The sequence below is a fragment of the Drosophila innubila genome (assembly GCF_004354385.1).
Source record: "Drosophila innubila isolate TH190305 chromosome 3L unlocalized genomic scaffold, UK_Dinn_1.0 0_D_3L, whole genome shotgun sequence".
NCBI classification, from domain to species: Eukaryota; Metazoa; Arthropoda; class Insecta; order Diptera; family Drosophilidae; genus Drosophila; species Drosophila innubila.
This window is the reverse complement of record NW_022995376.1, coordinates 4,704,667-4,723,311: the sequence shown is the minus strand read 5'-3', so window position 1 is coordinate 4,723,311 and position 18,645 is coordinate 4,704,667. Positions and strand designations below refer to the sequence as shown.

Here is an 18,645-nt window from a genome sequence, read left to right as displayed (position 1 = left end):
ACCTTTGTGGATCTGAGTCCAGCCTCAGAGGATGGCTCTAAGCATGATTTCAGGTGAGTTTTGAGACGCTTTAAATTTTAAGTTATTAAACCTTTTTTTAATTAAAATTTATTTAAATTTTATTATCATTATTTTTACTTGTTTAATTTAATATGTATAAAATAATAAATTGTTTTCTTCAGATTTTCCATTAATAAAATTCGTGAGGTTCATCTGCGCAAATATAATCTGAGACGCAGTGCTTTGGAGATCTTTCTGATAGATCAGACCAGTTACTTCCTCAACTTTACAACTAAGGTAGGTCTGATATAGAGCATTCCATTTTTATATTCCTAATTTACTTTTCATTTCTATACTTTTTACTATACTTTTCTTTTAGACTCGTAACAAAGTCTTTACCAAAATTGTGGGTCTTCCATTGCCAAATATATTATACGGTTCCGGAAGATCTCCGCCGGAATTACTGCGTGCATCTGGCCTAACACAACGCTGGATCAATCGTGAGATATCCAACTTTGAGTACTTGATGTACTTAAATACCATTGCTGGTAAGCAACCAAGACTTTCCTCGTAATCCGCTCCAGCTTAAGTTTTTTCCTTCTTCCGCAGGTCGGTCGTATAACGATTTGAGCCAGTATCCCGTCTTCCCCTGGATTCTTGCGGACTACACCAGCGATGTGCTGGATCTGACGGATCCCCGATCATTTCGTGACTTGTCCAAGCCCATTGGATGCGTAAGTTCTTTGAAGAAAACTCCACTGATTTCTTTTTTCATTAATTTTAATTGTTTTTCATTAGATCAATCCCAAAAACGAGGCTGAAGTGCGCAGCAAATACGATTCCTTTGAGGATCCCTCGGGTGCCATACCAAAGTTCCACTATGGAACACACTATTCCAACTCCGCCGGAGTTCTCCACTATCTACTTCGCGTTGAACCGTTCACCTCGCTGCACGTAGATCTGCAGAGCGGTCGCTTCGATGTCGCCGATCGACAATTTCACTCGATTCCACAAACGTGGAAACTGCTCATGGACAATCCCAACGATGTCAAGGAGCTAATACCCGAATTCTTCTACTTTCCAGAGTTTCTCAAGAACATGAACAAGTAAAGTTCAACTGAATCGATTCCTTACAAACACTAAGAAATGTTTTCTGATTACAGATTTGATCTGGGTCACCTGCAAATCACCAAGGAGAAGGTCGACGATGTCATCTTGCCAGCTTGGGCGACCACGCCAGAGGAATTCATTGCCATACATCGCCGTGCTCTGGAGTCGGAATATGTTAGTCAGCATTTGCATCATTGGATTGATCTCATTTTTGGCTACAAACAGAAGGGACCCAAGGCTGTGGAGGCACTCAATGTGTTCTATTATTGCTCCTACGAGGGCGCCGTTGATCTAGATAAAATCACCAATCCCATTGAACGGGAAGCAGTTGAAGGTGTGTTTAATTTAATGCTCCTTTAATATAGTTTGTAATTGAAATTCCTTTCAGGCATGATCAACAACTTTGGCCAGGTGCCGTCACAGCTGCTGCGGGAGCCACATCCACGTCGCCTCACCCAGGAGGAGACATCAATTAAGCTGGTGCGTGCTGAGCTCAGGCGACCCGATTTCACGCAGTTCCTGGACAAGGTGGTGCAGTATTACTGTGAGCTGTCCACGCCCAAGGATCCTATTGTGTATCTAAGTCCTCCCCGCAGTCCGCCACGCAGTTTTCTTCAGCTAAGTCCCGATGTGCTCGTCAGCGTATCGAAATCCTGCATCCTGGGCTGCAATTCGTGGATGTCCTACGACAAGGAGCAAGGATTTCTGCTGGAAATCGATGCCACCACCAATAATCTTAAGTAAGTATGATTTAAATTCGAATCAGGTATCAAAAATAATGAGTTTAAAATAATAATATACTTTTTCGGGACTCTTTTATTTGATCTATATGCAATTTTTGTTTAAATATATTCATTATGTATATTTGTATTCCTTTGCAGAAACCGCAAGCGTGTCTTTGGACCTTTCCACTCCTCACAGCCGCCGCACTCGCAAAACTTTGCGGTCAGCACCGATGGAAAACTCCTGTATGCCGGAGGCATCTGGGATAATGCGCTGCGTGTCTATAATCTGAACAAGGGCAAAACTGTGGCCTCTGTGACACGACATCTGGACATAATCACCTGCCTGGCGTTGGACAATTGTGGCTCCTATCTGGTCACCGGCTCTCGCGACTGCACGTGCATTGTGTGGAGCATACAGGGGAATCAACAAGGCGGCGGACCCACGTCAAATATTCCAGTGCACGCATTGACGGGACAGTCGCATCTTCAAGCCATCACCCAACTCAATACGCAGAACAGTTACTCGCCCAAGCCGCTGACTGTGCTCTACGGACACGATGATGCCGTTTCTAGTGTCGCCATCTACACAGAGCTGGATCTCGTTGTCTCCGGCTCACTGGTGAGTTCAAGATGTTTGTAAACTGTAAAACTATTGTTAACTATGCCTAATATTACAGGACGGCACTGTTAATGTGTATACACTGCAGGAGGGACAATTTGTGCGTACGCTTAAACCAATTGGCTGCACTGAATCCTGCGTGCAAATCTCCTATGTAACTGTTTCATATCATGGTGAGTTCATTAGCACTTAAGAGTGTGCTATATTTTATTTTATTGACTGCATCAAAGTATGCAACGTTTTATTTATTACTAAATTTTTTAGTCATACAAAAGTATTCAACAATTTATTAACTTTACTTGATTTCAAGAGCGCTGACTGTATTTAATTTTTAACTTCTTTATCTATTTGATTTAGTTAAGATTTTTTTAAATTCAGCACACAAAATTATGCATCACATTATTAATTTACTTATTTAATCGGCCTCACAGAAGTATGCAACGTTTTATTTCAATACTTTCAATTTTTGATTGCTACGTTTTACGTATTTATTTTATTATGACACTCAAAAGTATGCCACACTTAAATTATCTGTCTAATTCCCTTAGCCGCACAAAAGTATGCTACAAAAATTGATAATATCATAGAAGCATTCTTTTTATGCATACTTCAAGGTGCTTTGATGTACGATAAGCCTCGGGTAAATTATATGCTTTCGTTTGTAGTATCATTGAACTGGGCCCTTTATCAGAGAGCCTACACACACATGCAGATCTGCTCACGTGCTATAAGCAGGGGAGGGAGGGAGGTGGTCTTGCGGTTGAAAATGCTCCGTTGAATGTTTGAAGAGGGCAAACACTCAAACAATTTAATCAGCAGCAGTTTACGGCCTTATCATAACGGCCTGTAAATTGCCACACACACAGCAAATATCACGTGATATTCTAGGCAGCACTTGTCTCTGCATGTGTGTGTGTGACTGTGTGTGTGTGCGTTGATTGCTCGACTTTTGTTCATGCATTTTGTCAGTTTTTCATTCGTCATGGTCTCAATTTATGATACAACAATTTCATATCTTATCTTAATTAAACACTAGACATTAAACTAAACCAACTGCTTAGTTGGTCTGCTGCCTGGCTAATCACCGTATGAGCCAAGGTTGGGAATGTGATTCTATAGAAATCAAGCAATTGAAATTCCCCACATTTTTTTCGAATCTCCCCTCCAGTTGTTTCCCGTCCTAAAAGAACTCAAGTGTCTGGCGCCGGGGTTTGGAATTTATGACTTTGCACTTTCTTTTAAATCATTTACTGATTATGATTATATAGTACGTCAAGTAATTGCTTTGACAAAGAACAAAAAATTACATTTTATTTAATAAAAATTGTGATAAAAATGTGAAATAAAAAAATTATTTCGAATCAATATCATAATCTCTTAATTTCTTTCTAAAACCAAAATGCAAACACAAAAAAGTATATGAAAAAAATAATTTTGAATGATAAATTGAATTTTTTTAAAAACTATCCTTTTCGAAAAGAAAGTTATACTTAGTATATACAGTTATTCAAATGTTTTGTCTAATCCAAAAATTCACAAATTTTATTTTGATTTTTTGATCAATAAATCGAAAAATTTAAACTATTGGTTTTAGATATTTTTTAAAATAACATGTGAATTTTGTTAAAATAGTTACTTGACTAACCGTAAGTGTTAAATATTAAATATTCAATTGCAGTCGGGCCTCTGTTATCGTGAATTTTGCAATATCCGGCTGCAAGATACAAACCCGTAAATTGAGCTTATTAATGTATTTTCATGCTTGAACGAAATTGTATTGAAATAATTAGTAAATTTAATCATTGAATGTGACTTTTAATGTTTTTATACTTGAACGAAATATGTTTTAATCAAGTGATTTAATGTGACTTTAAAAGCTCACTTTTATTGCGTTCTTTTGAAGCTCAATTAATGAGGTGACTTTAATTAAATGTCAAACTCAGTCCCGCCCACTTTAAACGACGATTGACGATGAGGCGAACTGCTTATCAGTTACAGTAGACATACATATGTACATATATATATATATATATATACACACTCTTACACACAACTCTTAATGGAATCAATTCAAAAAAGTAATTTCAAGTCCCGCCGCAATCAGATCGAAAATCACACGACCCAACGAACTGCCTTCAATTCCCAGCATACCCCTCTCCCTCTCACTTTGTCACTCTCTCTCTCTCTCTCGCCCCCGTTCTCTCGTCTGCGTGCAGAAGAGGAAGAAGAAGCATAGAATCAAGTGGAAGACTCATTCTTCATTCATTCTTCGAGGCGCTACACAATTTTATGAAATAGTTGTAGTAAAAAAATCTCAGCGAGGGGGCAATAAATGAGTGTGAATGCGAGTGTGAGTGAGTGTGAGTGAGTGTGTGTGAATCTACAATAAAAAATAAAGACAGACGTGGAATGAGCATTTTTTTGAATGAATGTAAAATGTCGCAATTGGCGAGAAGACAAGACTTTGAGAGCGGGACAGACTGTAGAAAGGGGCAGCATATGAGAGGAGAAAGGGGTGTGGGAGGGGCAAGAACTGCCTGTGACATGGTTATTTCTAGTTTAAACAAAATCACGTGGAACCGAAAAGCATAAAGCATCAACTAAGAGTACTCAAAAATGTTTCTCCATTCAAGAAAATAAATACAAAGAATTTATAATGCGTTGCCCTCTCGCTCTCTCTGCAACAGTCGCGCTCTCGCTCTTGCTCTCTTCCCGCTCCTCTTCTACACTTGAAACGAGTTTTCAATCAATTTCATAGCTTTTAGTGATAAGACGCAACCAACTACGCATTGCTTTTATAATGATGATCGGCATTAACAACTTGTTCTCATTGTTGTTGTTGTAGTTGTTGCTATCTTCTGAAGCGTGTCATAATCTTTGTAGAATGCCATGAAGCGTGCGCTTCTTTGGCCAAACTTATCACTAAACAATGTGGGCCGGACCTATTGGTAATACTTTTAATCGTATTCCGATTTGTATTCATGTTCATATTCATTTCCACTGCGTAGAATCTGCTCCACATTCACATTCCGCAATCTGTCATAATGAGCGATAAGATTCGATCTCTTTCTCTCTCTTTCTCGGTCAGAAAATGCAGTTGCCACTCTCCCCCTCCTTATTCCTCACCCTCCGCATCTTATATTGCAGTTTATTGGCATCAATTTGTAGCTCCCCTTATCAAGCCTTATCACACACTGACGTCAGCATTACACATTGATTTTATTTTCCATTAATTTATTTATTTTCATGCTATAAAACATCTGACACGACAATATTAATTTAAATTACAAATTAGAAATTATTAAATAACATACATGATAGCAAAATTTAAACACATCAACGAAAATTTTCTAATTTCGTTATTTGATTTAATTTTAATTCTTTTAAATAACAATTAAAATCTAAAGGTAAAAATGTATTCTTTTAAATAACAATTCAAATTTAAAGTTAAAAATGTATTCTTTAATATAACAATTAAAATTTATAGTTAAAAATGTATGCTAAATTTTAAGATAACAAAATTATTACCATAAAAAGTTATTTCGATTTTTATTAAAGAACAATTTACATTGAAAGTTTAACATATATACTTAAACTATAACAAAATTGATACCTTTAAAAAATGTATTTTTTTTTGATAATTTTATGAAATTTTACTTTAATTTAATGAAATTTTAAATAATAATAATTAAAATGATGTAATGCACATTCACAGGTCACATTGCCTTCAGCGCCTTGGATGATACTTCGCATTCGGTGCACGTTTATAGCATCAATGGAGCTAGCCTCGGATCCAAATATGTCTCTGGTCGCGTAACGGGATTAGCCTGTGCCTCCGATTACCTCGTCGTGGCAGACGATGCCGGTGACATTACCATGAGTCGCCTCAATGGGTAAGTGCAGCATATGAATCGATATACCCATTAATCACATAATTATTTAACTTTAAAGTGATATATTTAGAACTCAACTGAAAGTTATCTTGCCAATCTATTTTGATGTCAATTGTGTAAGGTCTGATAATGTCTTAAAGTAAAAATAGTTTTTTTTGTAAATAATTACCTATTTATTTTTTTAATTCGAAAAGTCAGCAAAAAATATAAGTATACCTATGATAAATGAGTTAATTCGTATGAATTGATAGATAAAAACACTTATGGTCTATATATATCATCACTTTAAACTGAAATATATTTTATTTGACGGAAAACCTAAGACCTTAAACTGAAATATATGTTATTCGACTGAAAACCTAAGTCTGTAAAGATTTTTTGTTATCAAGCTTTAAATTAATAGCTATAGGAATTTTTTCTCATAGATCATTTAAATATTATCTGCGAGGTATTTGTTAATTTCACATTCATTTCTATTTATTTGTTGTAATCTTAACTAGTCATTGAAAAAAATACACCTCAATATGCAGCCCTATTTTCAATTAGCTTAGACTGATTATAAATATTTTTCATATAATTTCCAAAAACTGGATGTTATTTTTAAACAATGTTCAAATTCTTCGCTTTTTAAGTTATTTATTTTCTTGAAGTTTATTTTATTTTTTCTTTTTGAAAAATTGTTTGTAATTTCCAATCTCTTGCCTTAATTGATTTCGAGTATTGTCTTTTTTATAATATAATCTTCTTTATTTGCAGGCTGAAGCCCGTGTTTGACATTCCGTTGCATGTGCCCGTACAGACGGTGGTGGTGACTCCGGGAAACACCCACATCCTGGCTCCACTCCGGGATGGACGCCTCGCTGTGGTCGCCGTGCAGTTGCCCAGTGGCGGCAGCAAAAAGCATTCCGTGCTCAATGTCTAGACTTGAGGAAATAATTTTAAACAAAATAACAACAACAACAACAACAACCCGACGTGAAAGTGACCGTGAATCCTTTTAAGTCCGGCAAGCTTACAATTCCGCAATATGCATTTTATTCATTGAGTATCCCCCTTTTTTCAACCGCCCCCTGTTTGTTTGTTAACCCCTAGGAATTCCTAGAAAAAGACGTGCCCCAGTTCTCAGAATTTCTATTTACTTGACATTTTTATACTTGTGCATTTTTTTTTATATATTTCTTTGTTGTATTTGTCAAAAGTCGTTTTTGTATATTATTTTTTTTTTAATATTCGTCGTTTACGTGCCAAAAGAAAGAACTAATGAAAGATCAACTATTTTCGGCATGCCGAATATTTGATACCCTTGCAGTTTGCTTTTATACATTATTTTTATTATATTTAATAATTTTACACTTAAAATTTTTTTTTTTTTAATAAATTCATTTTTCAAACATTTGTCCGATTTTAATGAAAATTTTATGGTTATGTGACATAAATTATGTTTTAAATATTTTAATTTATTTTAATTTAAACCGATCAAGATTTCTTAATGGGCTCTAACACGATCACTTTAGTGACTCAAGATTAATATACACTGTAAGAGTATTCAAAAACAAATGCGTTGGTTTTTGCTTGAAATAACCCATTGACTAATGTATCTGTATCTGCCAGATACTTTTATTCGACTAGCATTACGCACAGTGAGTTAGATCGAAGCGATAGCATATCATTCCCTTGAATTACTAAGTATGATGACACACACACAGTATTCCTTTTTTATTTAATTCTATTACGCATTCATATCAGCAATTATTTAATTGCCTTCAATGGACATGACTAGGTAGAAATGGGGCTGAGAAAGGCTCCTCTTTTTATTATGTCTATTTCTTTTTTATTTTTCGCTTTTTTTTTTTTGTGTGTGACTTCGCGCACGCCTTCCAATTAGCTTGACAAATTTAGCAATAAATCATTTATCATTAGGCTGGTGTGTGCTGACGTTTTTTATAAATTAGCACATATATGAATATGTGCCGTCATTCACAGAACGAGAGTGGAGAAGAGGAAGACGGAAGAGGGAAGGGAGACGAAGAGGTGGACATGGAGACGGCAAACTGGTTGCCGGCTAAGTGGATCGGCAGCTGCTACCCTGACACCTCAGATACCCCTGATATACCCCCTGATTTCCCCCCTGTTTCCTCACTCACTTTGTATATCCATTTGGTGCCTCGGTCACATTGTTGCTGTCGTTGTCGTTGCCGTTGTCTTTGTATCTCTGCCTGTTCCACAAGTAAAATATCTCTGACTCACACGCGACTTTCAAATTGGCCCCAAAATCTGCCCGGCAACAGCAACAGCAAAAGAGCTACGAGATACAAGATACAGAGATCCAAAACCAATAGCCAGGCAGACAGACAGACAGACAGACAGACAGACAGACAGTCAGACAGACAGACAGTCAGGGAGTCGAACAGTCAGTGAGAAAACTTTCGTTGCCAGAGCCAAAATGTTTGAAAATACGAAAAGCGAGACAAATCTCGCTGCCAATCTTCATCCAATTCAAGTATTAACGTTAACCTAAAATTAAAGTCCGTCCAATGAATCCGACAAACAAAATTGTTTGCAAAAAAATTTGCAGACAAACGAGGTTTTTTTTTTGCCAAGAAATTCCAATTGTTTCATTTATTTTTTTGGCTTTTTTAGTTGGACTCCTGCCAATAATTTGTGAAACCTTTTCAACAAACAGACACCCTACTCTAACCCAGACACTAGCCTACCCTAACCTAACCTATACTTATCTTTTTATATTACAATAAATTCCAATGACAAGTGACAATATAATAGACCTTAATAGATCGTTTTTCCTCCCCTTGTTGTACTTTCGATGCCTTCAACTTTTTCTTAAAAGCGCACAATCAGAACGTAACTTAAACCTAACCTAACCTAACTTTTAGTAAACTCATTTTCAATATACGTACGAAAATGCACCCAAAAAAATTATCAACTCGTCTATAACTTATATACGTATTCTACGTTTGCTCGTTATTTGTTATAAAGTGAAAATACAAATGTGTTTCAATTTTAGCTGTAGACAATACTTATGTGACACACTGTATAAATTGTATAACCGTATAACTGGTCAATAAAAATGTGTTAAAAATACCAATATTATCCCCATGTGTATCCCCATATTTATTGCGAACAAAGAAAAAGAAAAAATGAAACGCTTGAAATTAATTTAAATATATTATATTTTATATTTATATTTTTATTTTTATTTTATATATAAAAAAACCATAATTCAGTTCAATTAGCTTAAAAAAATTAAACATAATTTAGATGATGGTAAGTATAAAAGGGTATTTCGATGAAGTGGTATAATAAAATAACTGTTGTGTTAACTAAGTGAATACTTTTTCTGCTGTATGCGAATCAATGGAAAATGGCCTTAATGAGTGTCGATAGTTCAATAAATAAATTTCGATTGAAAATGAATAGCGAATACTTTTTTTTTTGTGTTTTGTTTTGTTTTTCTTTTTTTCGATTATTATTCGAGTGGTGCTATGTGGTGTTCGGTGTTTGGTGGTGCTAATTTCTGGCTCATAGCCACATTATTAAGTAACGGCCAATAACGTTAACTAGTTTATCTGCCTGAATCGTTAGGAACAATCAATTGCTACTTACAAAACGATAAACGGTAAGAATAAACCTGACACAAACTAAAACTAAAATTAAGATTATTTATAATGAAATTGAAAAAGATTTGGAAAAACATAATTATGAAGTTCCTGCACTAAACATTATTCGATTGGTAAGAACTTTAAAGTCTAAGCCGGCATTAGATTCTAGAGTTTGAACTTAAACTAAGTATTTCTTGTTTTTTTTTTTCGCAGATTTTCTTCTTTTTTTTGTTTTGTGTGTCTTTTTCTTATGGTATTTTCTTTGCACGCATCTTCAAAGGCATTTGATCTATCTAACTAACTAAAAATTGTTGTGTCAATCCAATAGCCTTGTGGTGGAATCTTTAGTCTTCCTTCTGCAAAGAATTGAAGAAAACAAATGGGGAAATGTTCAAGTTAGTAAGGGAATAAAGCATGATAGATGGCTTTAGGTATACTTACAAGTACGGGGTAGACGAAGGTATCGGCCGAGTCGCGGCCAACGGCATTGTGCGCTATGCACTTGTAGTTGCCCATATCCTCCCACTTGAGATTGGAGATGAGCAGATCACCGCTGGGCAGGACCCGGAAGCGTTCCGACTGCACGATCTCCTTGTCCTCGTTGTTGCGCCAGGTGATCTTGGCATGGGGACGAGCGTGCACCTTGCAGGGCAGCATAATGCTTGATCCCATCAGATCCAGATGCGTCTTCTGGGTGTAGGTGATGCGGGGCTTATGTGCACCCTGATACGGTTTCTCCGGCACGATCATGCCGGCCAATCCCTCATCCGTGTGCGACGGATGCACCGTGGTACTGGCATAGATCGTCTTGGAGCCGGTCTTGCCAACACACGTGTAGATTCTCGGCGCACTCAGCATATAATCGATCACGTGCACGGAACGAACACGCACGATCGCCGTAGGTGCATCCTCGGAGACGGCATTCGAGTCGAGGTTCTCGACCTCCGAGAGAGGCTGACGTCCGACCATCCACTGAATGCTGGGCACCTGGGAGCCCATGATCTCGCAGGCGATCTCAATGGTGGCGCCCGGTGTCTGCTGCAGCTTTGTGGGCGGTGTCTTGGTGAATTTCAGCCACTCCTCCTCGAAGGGTCCGCCACGATTGCGCTGCTTGGCACGCGGCGTCTCCTCCTCGGCCTCAATGGAGTTGTCGGCCTCATTGCCATCATCGAGAGTGTCCACTGTGTCCAGGACAGCACGACTGTGGGCAACCGCAAGGCTCCCAAACAGCAGCAGCGCTATAGCGCACAGATTTAAGTTCATTTTCTGAAAATAGAAATCGAAATCGAAATAGAATTAGAATTGGAATTAGAATTAGAAAATGAAATGGTCTTAGTGATAGTACATTAAAGCATTATAGCATTATAGATAGATAGACAGATAGATTGATAGATGAGTGGAGAGCAAAGTTCAAAACCATTGGACTTATAATATAGGTTAATAAACCCACGATCCGATGCGATCCATTATCACATTTCACTTACGTCTGAGGAGGCCACATAAATCACAATGTCAACGATTAATGATTAACGATTTATAGGAGGTCCAATTCAATTCGATGCTTATCGACTCTCCAGCAACGATTGTGACTGTACCTCTCTCAGAGAGTGATCGATCTATATATACGAACGGAAATTGATAGATCGGCATCCTTTGATGCGAATCATAAGATGCTTGCCCCCAATTTGAAGTGTCTGGCTAATTTCACCATACCACGCGGTTCACAACACCGAAATAGAACATTCTTCGCAGCAGTGTGACAAAGACAGAGATAACAGAAAGAGGGAGAGGGAGAGAGAGAGCGGGGGAGAAAGACAAAAGACTTACGTAGGCAGAAGCTGAATTGAAATCACATTTTTCTGTGACGTCAGCAACACCCACGCGACACGGTTTAAAGGCCAACTCGAAAACATTTCGAATTCGAATTCGATGCCGATGTCGAATAATGTCTAGACTGTAGAGTCTAGACTCTAGACTATTACGATTACCCATTCAGTTTCGTTTATGCATAATTAAAATTATGGTGACTTTTGTTCGTCGAATGTTGCATCAGATTTTTTTTTTATTTTTTTTTTTTGCCCTTCGAAATGGGGTCTAACTGGAGTGGGGGGGGTTTTTTTTTTTTTGTTTAAATTAATTTCTGCGAATTTCGCTACATCAGGGTGAAGGTCTTGAGAATTATAGATCTATGTTGATTGGAGTCAACTGTCAACTCACCTTTTGATTTGATTTCTTTTTTCTCTTCCGGTAAAAAATGTTTGCGAATTTCTCCCTAACGTTTGGGTATAAAAAGACAACAACAACGTTTATCGATCGCCTCACTTGATGTCGATTATCGATTGTTCGATCGCGAGCTAATCGATAGCTCTTTGTTATGTTATGAAGGAGTTTATCAGCTCTAAGTTGTGATGACTTCTGGTCTGGGCTTTCTGATTGAAATTGAGTAGCAGCAATTGTCGTAACACTGACATAGGTCCGACGGGGGATGCCGTCTTGAAAGCCTTGCAGCTTAGTGTTGGTGGAATTTTGGTATCTTCTGCTTCTTCTTTCACACGCAAATGCGAATGCGAATGCGCAATGCAATGATCCTTGGTTGATCGTGATCGGATATATATATAGGATAACTGGGTAGTTAACTTTAATGTAATTCGGCGTAGCGAATGTCGAGCTCACGACTTTGGCACATTCGAATCAATCGCTAGGGTATTTATGGGGAGGATCAGTGGATCAATGGATCGTTTCACTGCTGCGGCTTAAATGCTCCTTTTTGTTAAAAATTTTTGGATCTGTTGCTGTTTGTTGTTGGCGCGATATTTGTAGAAATGCGCACGGTTCATCGACATTACAAGTCAAGGTGTGTCAAATACGAGGGCTTCAGCGGCGGCTTCGGCTTTAAATCGCGTTTAAGTTTTTTTTTTTTTTGCTTTTCTTTTCTTGAACTTTTGAAACAATTCGGAAAATCGATCAGACCGGGGGATCAACAAGACTCTCAAAGTTGTGTTCAACAGCTGAATACTGTAACAACTGACTCAACGACGTCGCTGTCTTCACTTTATATTGCCCAGCGACACCATCGACGCTGCCGCTGCCTTCTGCCACAAAACGCTCTCTTTCCTGCTCACTCAAAACTTACTCTCTTTCAGTGACACTCCTCCTCTGCCGCTGCCTCTGCCGCTGCCACTGTCGCTGTCACTGCCGCTACCTCTGCTCTGCACACTTGCCCACCATTGCCACTGTTTGCTCGCTCTCGCTCTTGCTCTTGCTCTTGCTTTGACTTCGGCAGCGGCTGCTGCTGCTGCTGTTGTTGTTGCTATTGTTGTTGGCTTTGCCTATGCTCAGTCGTCGGCTTTGCTGCAGTTGCGCTGTTCGGATGAGCTCGGTTCGGCTGTTCAGTCATTCCATTTTAACCGCACCATTCTTGGCGAGATATGAGCATGGCATCCACACTGATAACATCCAATCCAATTCAAACTAGACCACAAACTGCGTGTGTGGAAACTGTCTATCATCTCTGTCGATAGCTTTAGAATTTTCCAATTAAAGCTGCTCTTTTCGCCAGGTACGAGTATAAACTTGATATGCCTATCTAGCTAGTTTATTAATCCAAGAACAATATTGTTTTAAAGTAGCTTGTATTCTGTTCTTTGATTAAATAAAAAGATCTATTCAATAAGATCACTATTTAAATTGTTTAAATTGAATATAGTTTGATTTCAATTTAATACTTCATTGAACCAAAGCTAAACGTTATACATAAATCGGTTAATTAATGCTAATTTCGGCGTAATAAAAAACTTGTTTTTATGAAAATTTCAATCGGTTTTCGATTTCGAACACTTTTGCATACTGCTTCCAGTCTTGAAAGTACAGTTCCAGGCAGCAATGTCAAATTTTCTCAATAATTCAGCTTCCATAAGTTTGAATACTTCAAATTGCCTGGATTACCTTGATTTTTAAAAGTACAGTTTCTGATTTCAGCTCCTAGAGATCCTTGAACTTCTCATTGAACTCTTTAAAATCGCTTCCTTTGGCACTAAATTGCATTAACTGTCGTTACAACTGCAGCAGGAATTCAAATATATGGCAAACCCGAGTTCCGATCCACTCATGTATGTATGCTTCTCCTTGTGCTTCTTCTTCTGCTTCTCCTTCACGAGATTCGTACGTGCCGGGCGGCATGGCTTTTTTCATTTTGGAAAGGAGCGGGAGAGGGAGACGGGCAGCAAGAATCGAGATTGAGATCGAGCATCGAGAATTGGCTTAATGCAAGGTTCCATTAGCCGCGACACAAGTCGCTTGTTCGCTGTCTGTCTGTCTCTCCTCCTACCCCGCTCTAGCCCCTGCTCCTCACCACGCTCTCTCACCCTCTCTCCCCCCACACACACTCTCTCTCGCTCTCGCGGTTCATTGCAATCAAGTGAGTGCCAGTTTGTCTGCTGCGTTCGGTCGGTTGAGGGCAGAAACTACAATGTAAACGGACATGTTGATTGCGCGGCGGGTGCGAGTGAGAGGGGTATGCCACAAACTTGACTGGGAGCATGTTTGGAGCGGCAGAGGGACGCGTTCGGGCTGTGGATCGCGAATGGTGCAGCCACAATGGCAGACAGACTGGCAGCAACGGCAACGCGATCGCGTGTTCGCTTTCCGCTGTACGATTACGTGTGGTTACAGTGGATACTGTGGATGCTGTGTGCGGCTGTGGATGCTGTGGATGGTGGGCAGAGAGGAGTGCATTTGGTTGATCGCTGCTTGTTGCTGGGCGGCAGCTTGCGGGTCGCGCGTTCTCTATTCCAACGCGACTAGTTTATTTCTTAGTTTTATTTTAGACCCTGTACTTCACGAATACAGAGGGTCTATTAGGGTTGTCTAAATCGAAATGTGCCATAGCTCGCAAATAACTGTTAACCGTTTCACACTGTCGCGAAATAAGTGTTCTTCACTGAGACTTTGAGCAAAAGGTCTGAGAGCAACCGATTGGATTGTTCGTAAATAAATTTTGCTCGCGCTCAGTCGAAGATCACTTTTTTCTGTTCTCTTTTGCTCTGCTCATTCCGGGACCGTTTGTTTCTGAACGACGATTCAAAAAGTCTTTTGCGCATGTATGTGTGTATGTGAAGTTTCGTGGGTTTTACGCGTCAATTTGCTTTGTGAGTTTCGATTGAGCACAGTGATTTTAACAAAATGGGACGTGAAACTAATAAAAAAGTGCATCAATTTTTTAAATTTGATGCAGTAAGATGCAGTAAGTAAAAAATTAGTCTGAAATACATACAATTTTTTCAAGAAGATCGAAAGTGAAATTTAATGTCGCAATTTTACACAACGTACCACTGTGCATCGAAAAGAAGACAAATAGTTGAAAAGACCGTTTGCGTTGAGTTTTTCAGTCAATCGGTCTTTTGGTGAGCCTCACTGTGTGAGCGTGAATCGTTTCACTCTTTACGCGCTGTTCACTCAAAGACCGATAAGCAAATTGCTCAACTGTTAGCGCTCAACCGAAAACCGGATCGAAAACAACCAAAGGGTCTTGCTCAGAGCGAGAGCGAGAAAGTATGATTTTTTTCGGTTGTTCTCGCGAACAGAGCGTAAGGAAAAAAACGGTTAATAGTTATTTGCAAGCTATGAAATGTGCTTAACAGTCTGCGACTCTGCACATTAACTCAAGTAATTGACTTTAAAAAGCACCAAATTTACAACTTTAATTTTTCAATAAAATTTGTTGTAACTCAATGTTTATCTATCCCCTTATTGAATAATAGTTTCTTCTGGTTTGTCGAACAGTTTAAGCAATAATAAACAGTTTTAATAGTGTTTACCTACTTTAAATAATAAATTATAATATTTATTTATTTTTTTAAAAAGTTACTTTATTCAATTTTTTCTAATAAAATCCTTATTTATATAACAACTACAGGGTCTCTTACAGTCATGCTCTCTCCACTGTTGCCTTTTCCTCTAGTTTTCTTTATTATCAACCGCATTGACAGCGACAACGAGATGCAATTCTACATGTAATATATTTATTGCACGTTACACAAATCGTTACCCCCTTACTTTGCCCCTTCCATTTGCCGCAACATTTGCGGCGGCATTTGCCGCACCAAAGCGAAAAAAATTCAATTGAGCAAATGAAAAATCTTTGCAGGTGCTTTGAGATTGTGTCTCGTGCCCGCCCTAAGTCGGCACAGCTCAAAAGCGACACGAAAAGAGGGCACAAAGGGGGTAAAAGGGGGAATAGAGGCAAGGGGCAAGAAAGGGAAGACAAGATGCAAGACGAACGATAACGTAACGTTGACGTAAGGGCCACATTCAATTGAAATGCCCTTTTGTGGACACTTACACAGCAAAAATAAAAAGATAATTAAAAATTTATGCGGTTTCGGTGACATTAAAATAGGCAAATATGCCTTAAAAATTTGATTTAATTCATATTAAAGTCCCGATGATCAAAATATTAGTTGAGTCTGTAGTAAAAAATCGTATTTTATTCAAGTTTTTCTTACTTGATTTAGGAAAATCCGATATCTTCAACTTTTGAGCCCCGTTTGGAATTGATTTGATCACGGATAATCTAATTTTTTTCTGTGTAAGAGCTGGCAAACTTAATCGTATAGTTTTTTTTTTCTTAAATAGTTTTCATTTAGATCATCGGGGTGGCATTTCCTATCAAAGGCAATTAAGCTGCAGCTGTAACGTGCCAGGAAAGGCAAAAGTCGAAACACGGATGCAATCTTTGAACTCGCACAAAACTGTACGCACAGTTTTAGATACAAATTACAGATACAGAGGCAAATACATATACATTTGCTATAAATGAGGCACATACATATTCATAGGCATCGAAATCGACAACGACATCGACATCGACAGCGGTACAGGCCGGCACCGATCTATCGATCGATTGATCTCATTTGGGTTTGTAGCATTGATTTATGGCCAAAGATCTCAATTTCCTAGAAGTGGACGGCTCAAAGAAAGGTCGAGGTCTAAAGACAACGACATCGTATGATAGCGTCATTGTCTTTATGATGATTGGGCGATCGTACGATCGCTTTTCATATGCTAACAATTATTGCATCAGTCTAAATTGGGGGCTGTCACTGGGAGGGGTAGGGGGGGGGCGAAAAGATGCACACTTGGCTAGCCAAATTGGCCCGCTTCCGCTAATGGGAACATGACGAACCGACCGACACTTTGCGATCTCTTTTTCTCTCCTTCTCAATGTCTTTCTGTTGCACTCACTCACTTGGCAGTCGCTTAGTTTGCGCTTTTCTGCTAATTAACGGCTTCGACCGGAGGTAGAGATAGTGATACGAACGGTGGTAGTGGCAGTGACAGGGGAGGGGGGAAAGGTAAGGTAGTGCAGATGCTGAAACGGCTCATTCAAAGTCAGCAAACAGACAGAGAGACGGACGGACGGAGAGACATTCAGTTCGGGGAAAAGATAGTGCAACATGCAACTGCCAAGACCAGTCATACACACACAGACACACATACACACAGATAGCAGTTGTCATGCCAGCATGTGAATTGCAGGTTGTACGAATCATCAAAGGTGTATGTTTGTATGTGTGTGGGCATACTCTGTACAGTATGCCAACAAATTGTTGTGACAAAATTTAAAATTCAAAAAACTTTATATTTATAAATAGCTAAGCGCAAAGTATTACACTAATTCATATTTTAAACTTGTTTTAAGATCCTTAATTTTTAAATAAAATAAGTTAAGGTATTTATTGACATATAAAACATTTTTTTTTTAAATTGTATTTTTGTATTGATATTCATTCTTAACTAGAATCTAAAGAAGCTAAATGGTTAAATCTATATACTTTTAAAAACATGTGATTGTTTTTTTTTTTGTCAAAACATTTACTTGTCCTACTGTATGTAGCAAGTGACGACGTGAGAAAATTCATGTGCATGCCACAAATAGTGTGCCGTTTTCATGGATTTTTATTGCCAAAGACGTACAATAGATTCATGTAGACACGACTCGACTGTTGCGCCTGGCAACAGAGTCTTCGAAGACTCGGCAGCTCAAACAAATCGACCTCGACCTCAAGAAGCGTGCAAAGAGCTCGTGTCTTTGAGAGAATGAGAGAGGGAAAAACCCCTATTGAGGGATTTCCATTGAAATGACGAGTTATTCATTCAGATTCAGAACCATTCGACAGGTTTCAGTTTTAAGGTTAGAAACTTTAAACTGACAGTCATGACAGCGACTTTTTTTTTTGGTTTTTGTCGAGCTGAACTTGGAAGTGGATTTCCCTTTCAAAGACTGACAGACAATACAATCCACAAGCTACATTCATATATCTTCAATTCTACGAACATTTAACACAATCTCGTTTATAAGTACAATCACAATTGTATTGTATTGTATTGTCTGTATGTATGTGTGCGTGAAGCACATGGAATGGAAAATTTATGAAACCACTTTATGGATTTCGGTTTACTTTTCCATAGCTATGGAAAATTTTATGAGTTCGAGAAATCGAAATGAAATCCAATTATCGCTAATTGTTCAGCTGTTATACGAAATCAGACACAACATTAAGCATTAGCATTAACTAAAATTACAATATACATATACGAACTAAATAACTAGCAGTTGTCTAGCTTTAACACGTCGCACTTCCTCAACTTGCTCATTCATATGCATATTGTATTCTAATTTA

At 38.3% G+C, this 18,645-nt stretch overlaps 3 protein-coding genes across 3 annotated transcripts; 1 reads left to right on the top strand and 2 right to left on the bottom strand.

The window, feature by feature from the left end:
* Window positions 1-6: 6 nt before the first annotated feature.
* On the top strand, window positions 7-7,290 carry LOC117788171 (neurobeachin-like protein 1). The gene is made up of 11 exons (XM_034626844.1): window positions 7-53; window positions 183-297; window positions 380-548; window positions 610-734; window positions 799-1,106; window positions 1,164-1,444; window positions 1,499-1,850; window positions 1,992-2,454; window positions 2,513-2,627; window positions 6,170-6,347; window positions 7,104-7,290. The coding sequence occupies exons 3-11, from the start codon at window positions 527-529 to the stop codon at window positions 7,267-7,269; spliced, it is 2,010 nt and encodes a 669-aa protein (XP_034482735.1). The 5' UTR covers window positions 7-53; window positions 183-297; window positions 380-526; the 3' UTR covers window positions 7,270-7,290.
* Window positions 7,291-10,176: 2,886 nt separating this feature from the next.
* Window positions 10,177-12,316, bottom strand: LOC117789168 (neural/ectodermal development factor IMP-L2). Its single transcript, XM_034628240.1, has 3 exons — window positions 12,182-12,316; window positions 10,406-11,230; window positions 10,177-10,320 (listed from the first exon to the last, which is right to left on the bottom strand). The coding sequence occupies exons 2-3, from the start codon at window positions 11,225-11,227 to the stop codon at window positions 10,309-10,311; spliced, it is 834 nt and encodes a 277-aa protein (XP_034484131.1). The 5' UTR covers window positions 11,228-11,230; window positions 12,182-12,316; the 3' UTR covers window positions 10,177-10,308.
* LOC117789169 lies at window positions 12,211-12,507 on the bottom strand. The gene has a single exon (XM_034628241.1). The coding sequence runs from the start codon at window positions 12,433-12,435 to the stop codon at window positions 12,337-12,339; it is 99 nt and encodes a 32-aa protein (XP_034484132.1). The 5' UTR covers window positions 12,436-12,507; the 3' UTR covers window positions 12,211-12,336.
* Window positions 12,508-18,645: the final 6,138 nt, after the last annotated feature.

Bases quoted from the DNA above. Each gene is read 5' to 3' on its own strand.
- LOC117788171 (XM_034626844.1), top strand. From the start codon at position 527: ATGTACTTAAATACCATTGCTG. The intron at 1,445-1,498 runs GTGTGTTTAATT...AATTCCTTTCAG, and splicing joins TGAACGGGAAGCAGTTGAAG to GCATGATCAACAACTTTGGC. The intron at 2,455-2,512 runs GTGAGTTCAAGA...CTAATATTACAG, and splicing joins TCGTTGTCTCCGGCTCACTG to GACGGCACTGTTAATGTGTA.
- LOC117789168 (XM_034628240.1), bottom strand. From the start codon at position 11,227: ATGAACTTAAATCTGTGCGCTATAGCGCTGCTGCTGTTTGGGAGCCTT.
- LOC117789169 (XM_034628241.1), bottom strand. From the start codon at position 12,435: ATGTCAGTGTTACGACAATTGCTGCTACTCAATTTCAATCAGAAAGCC.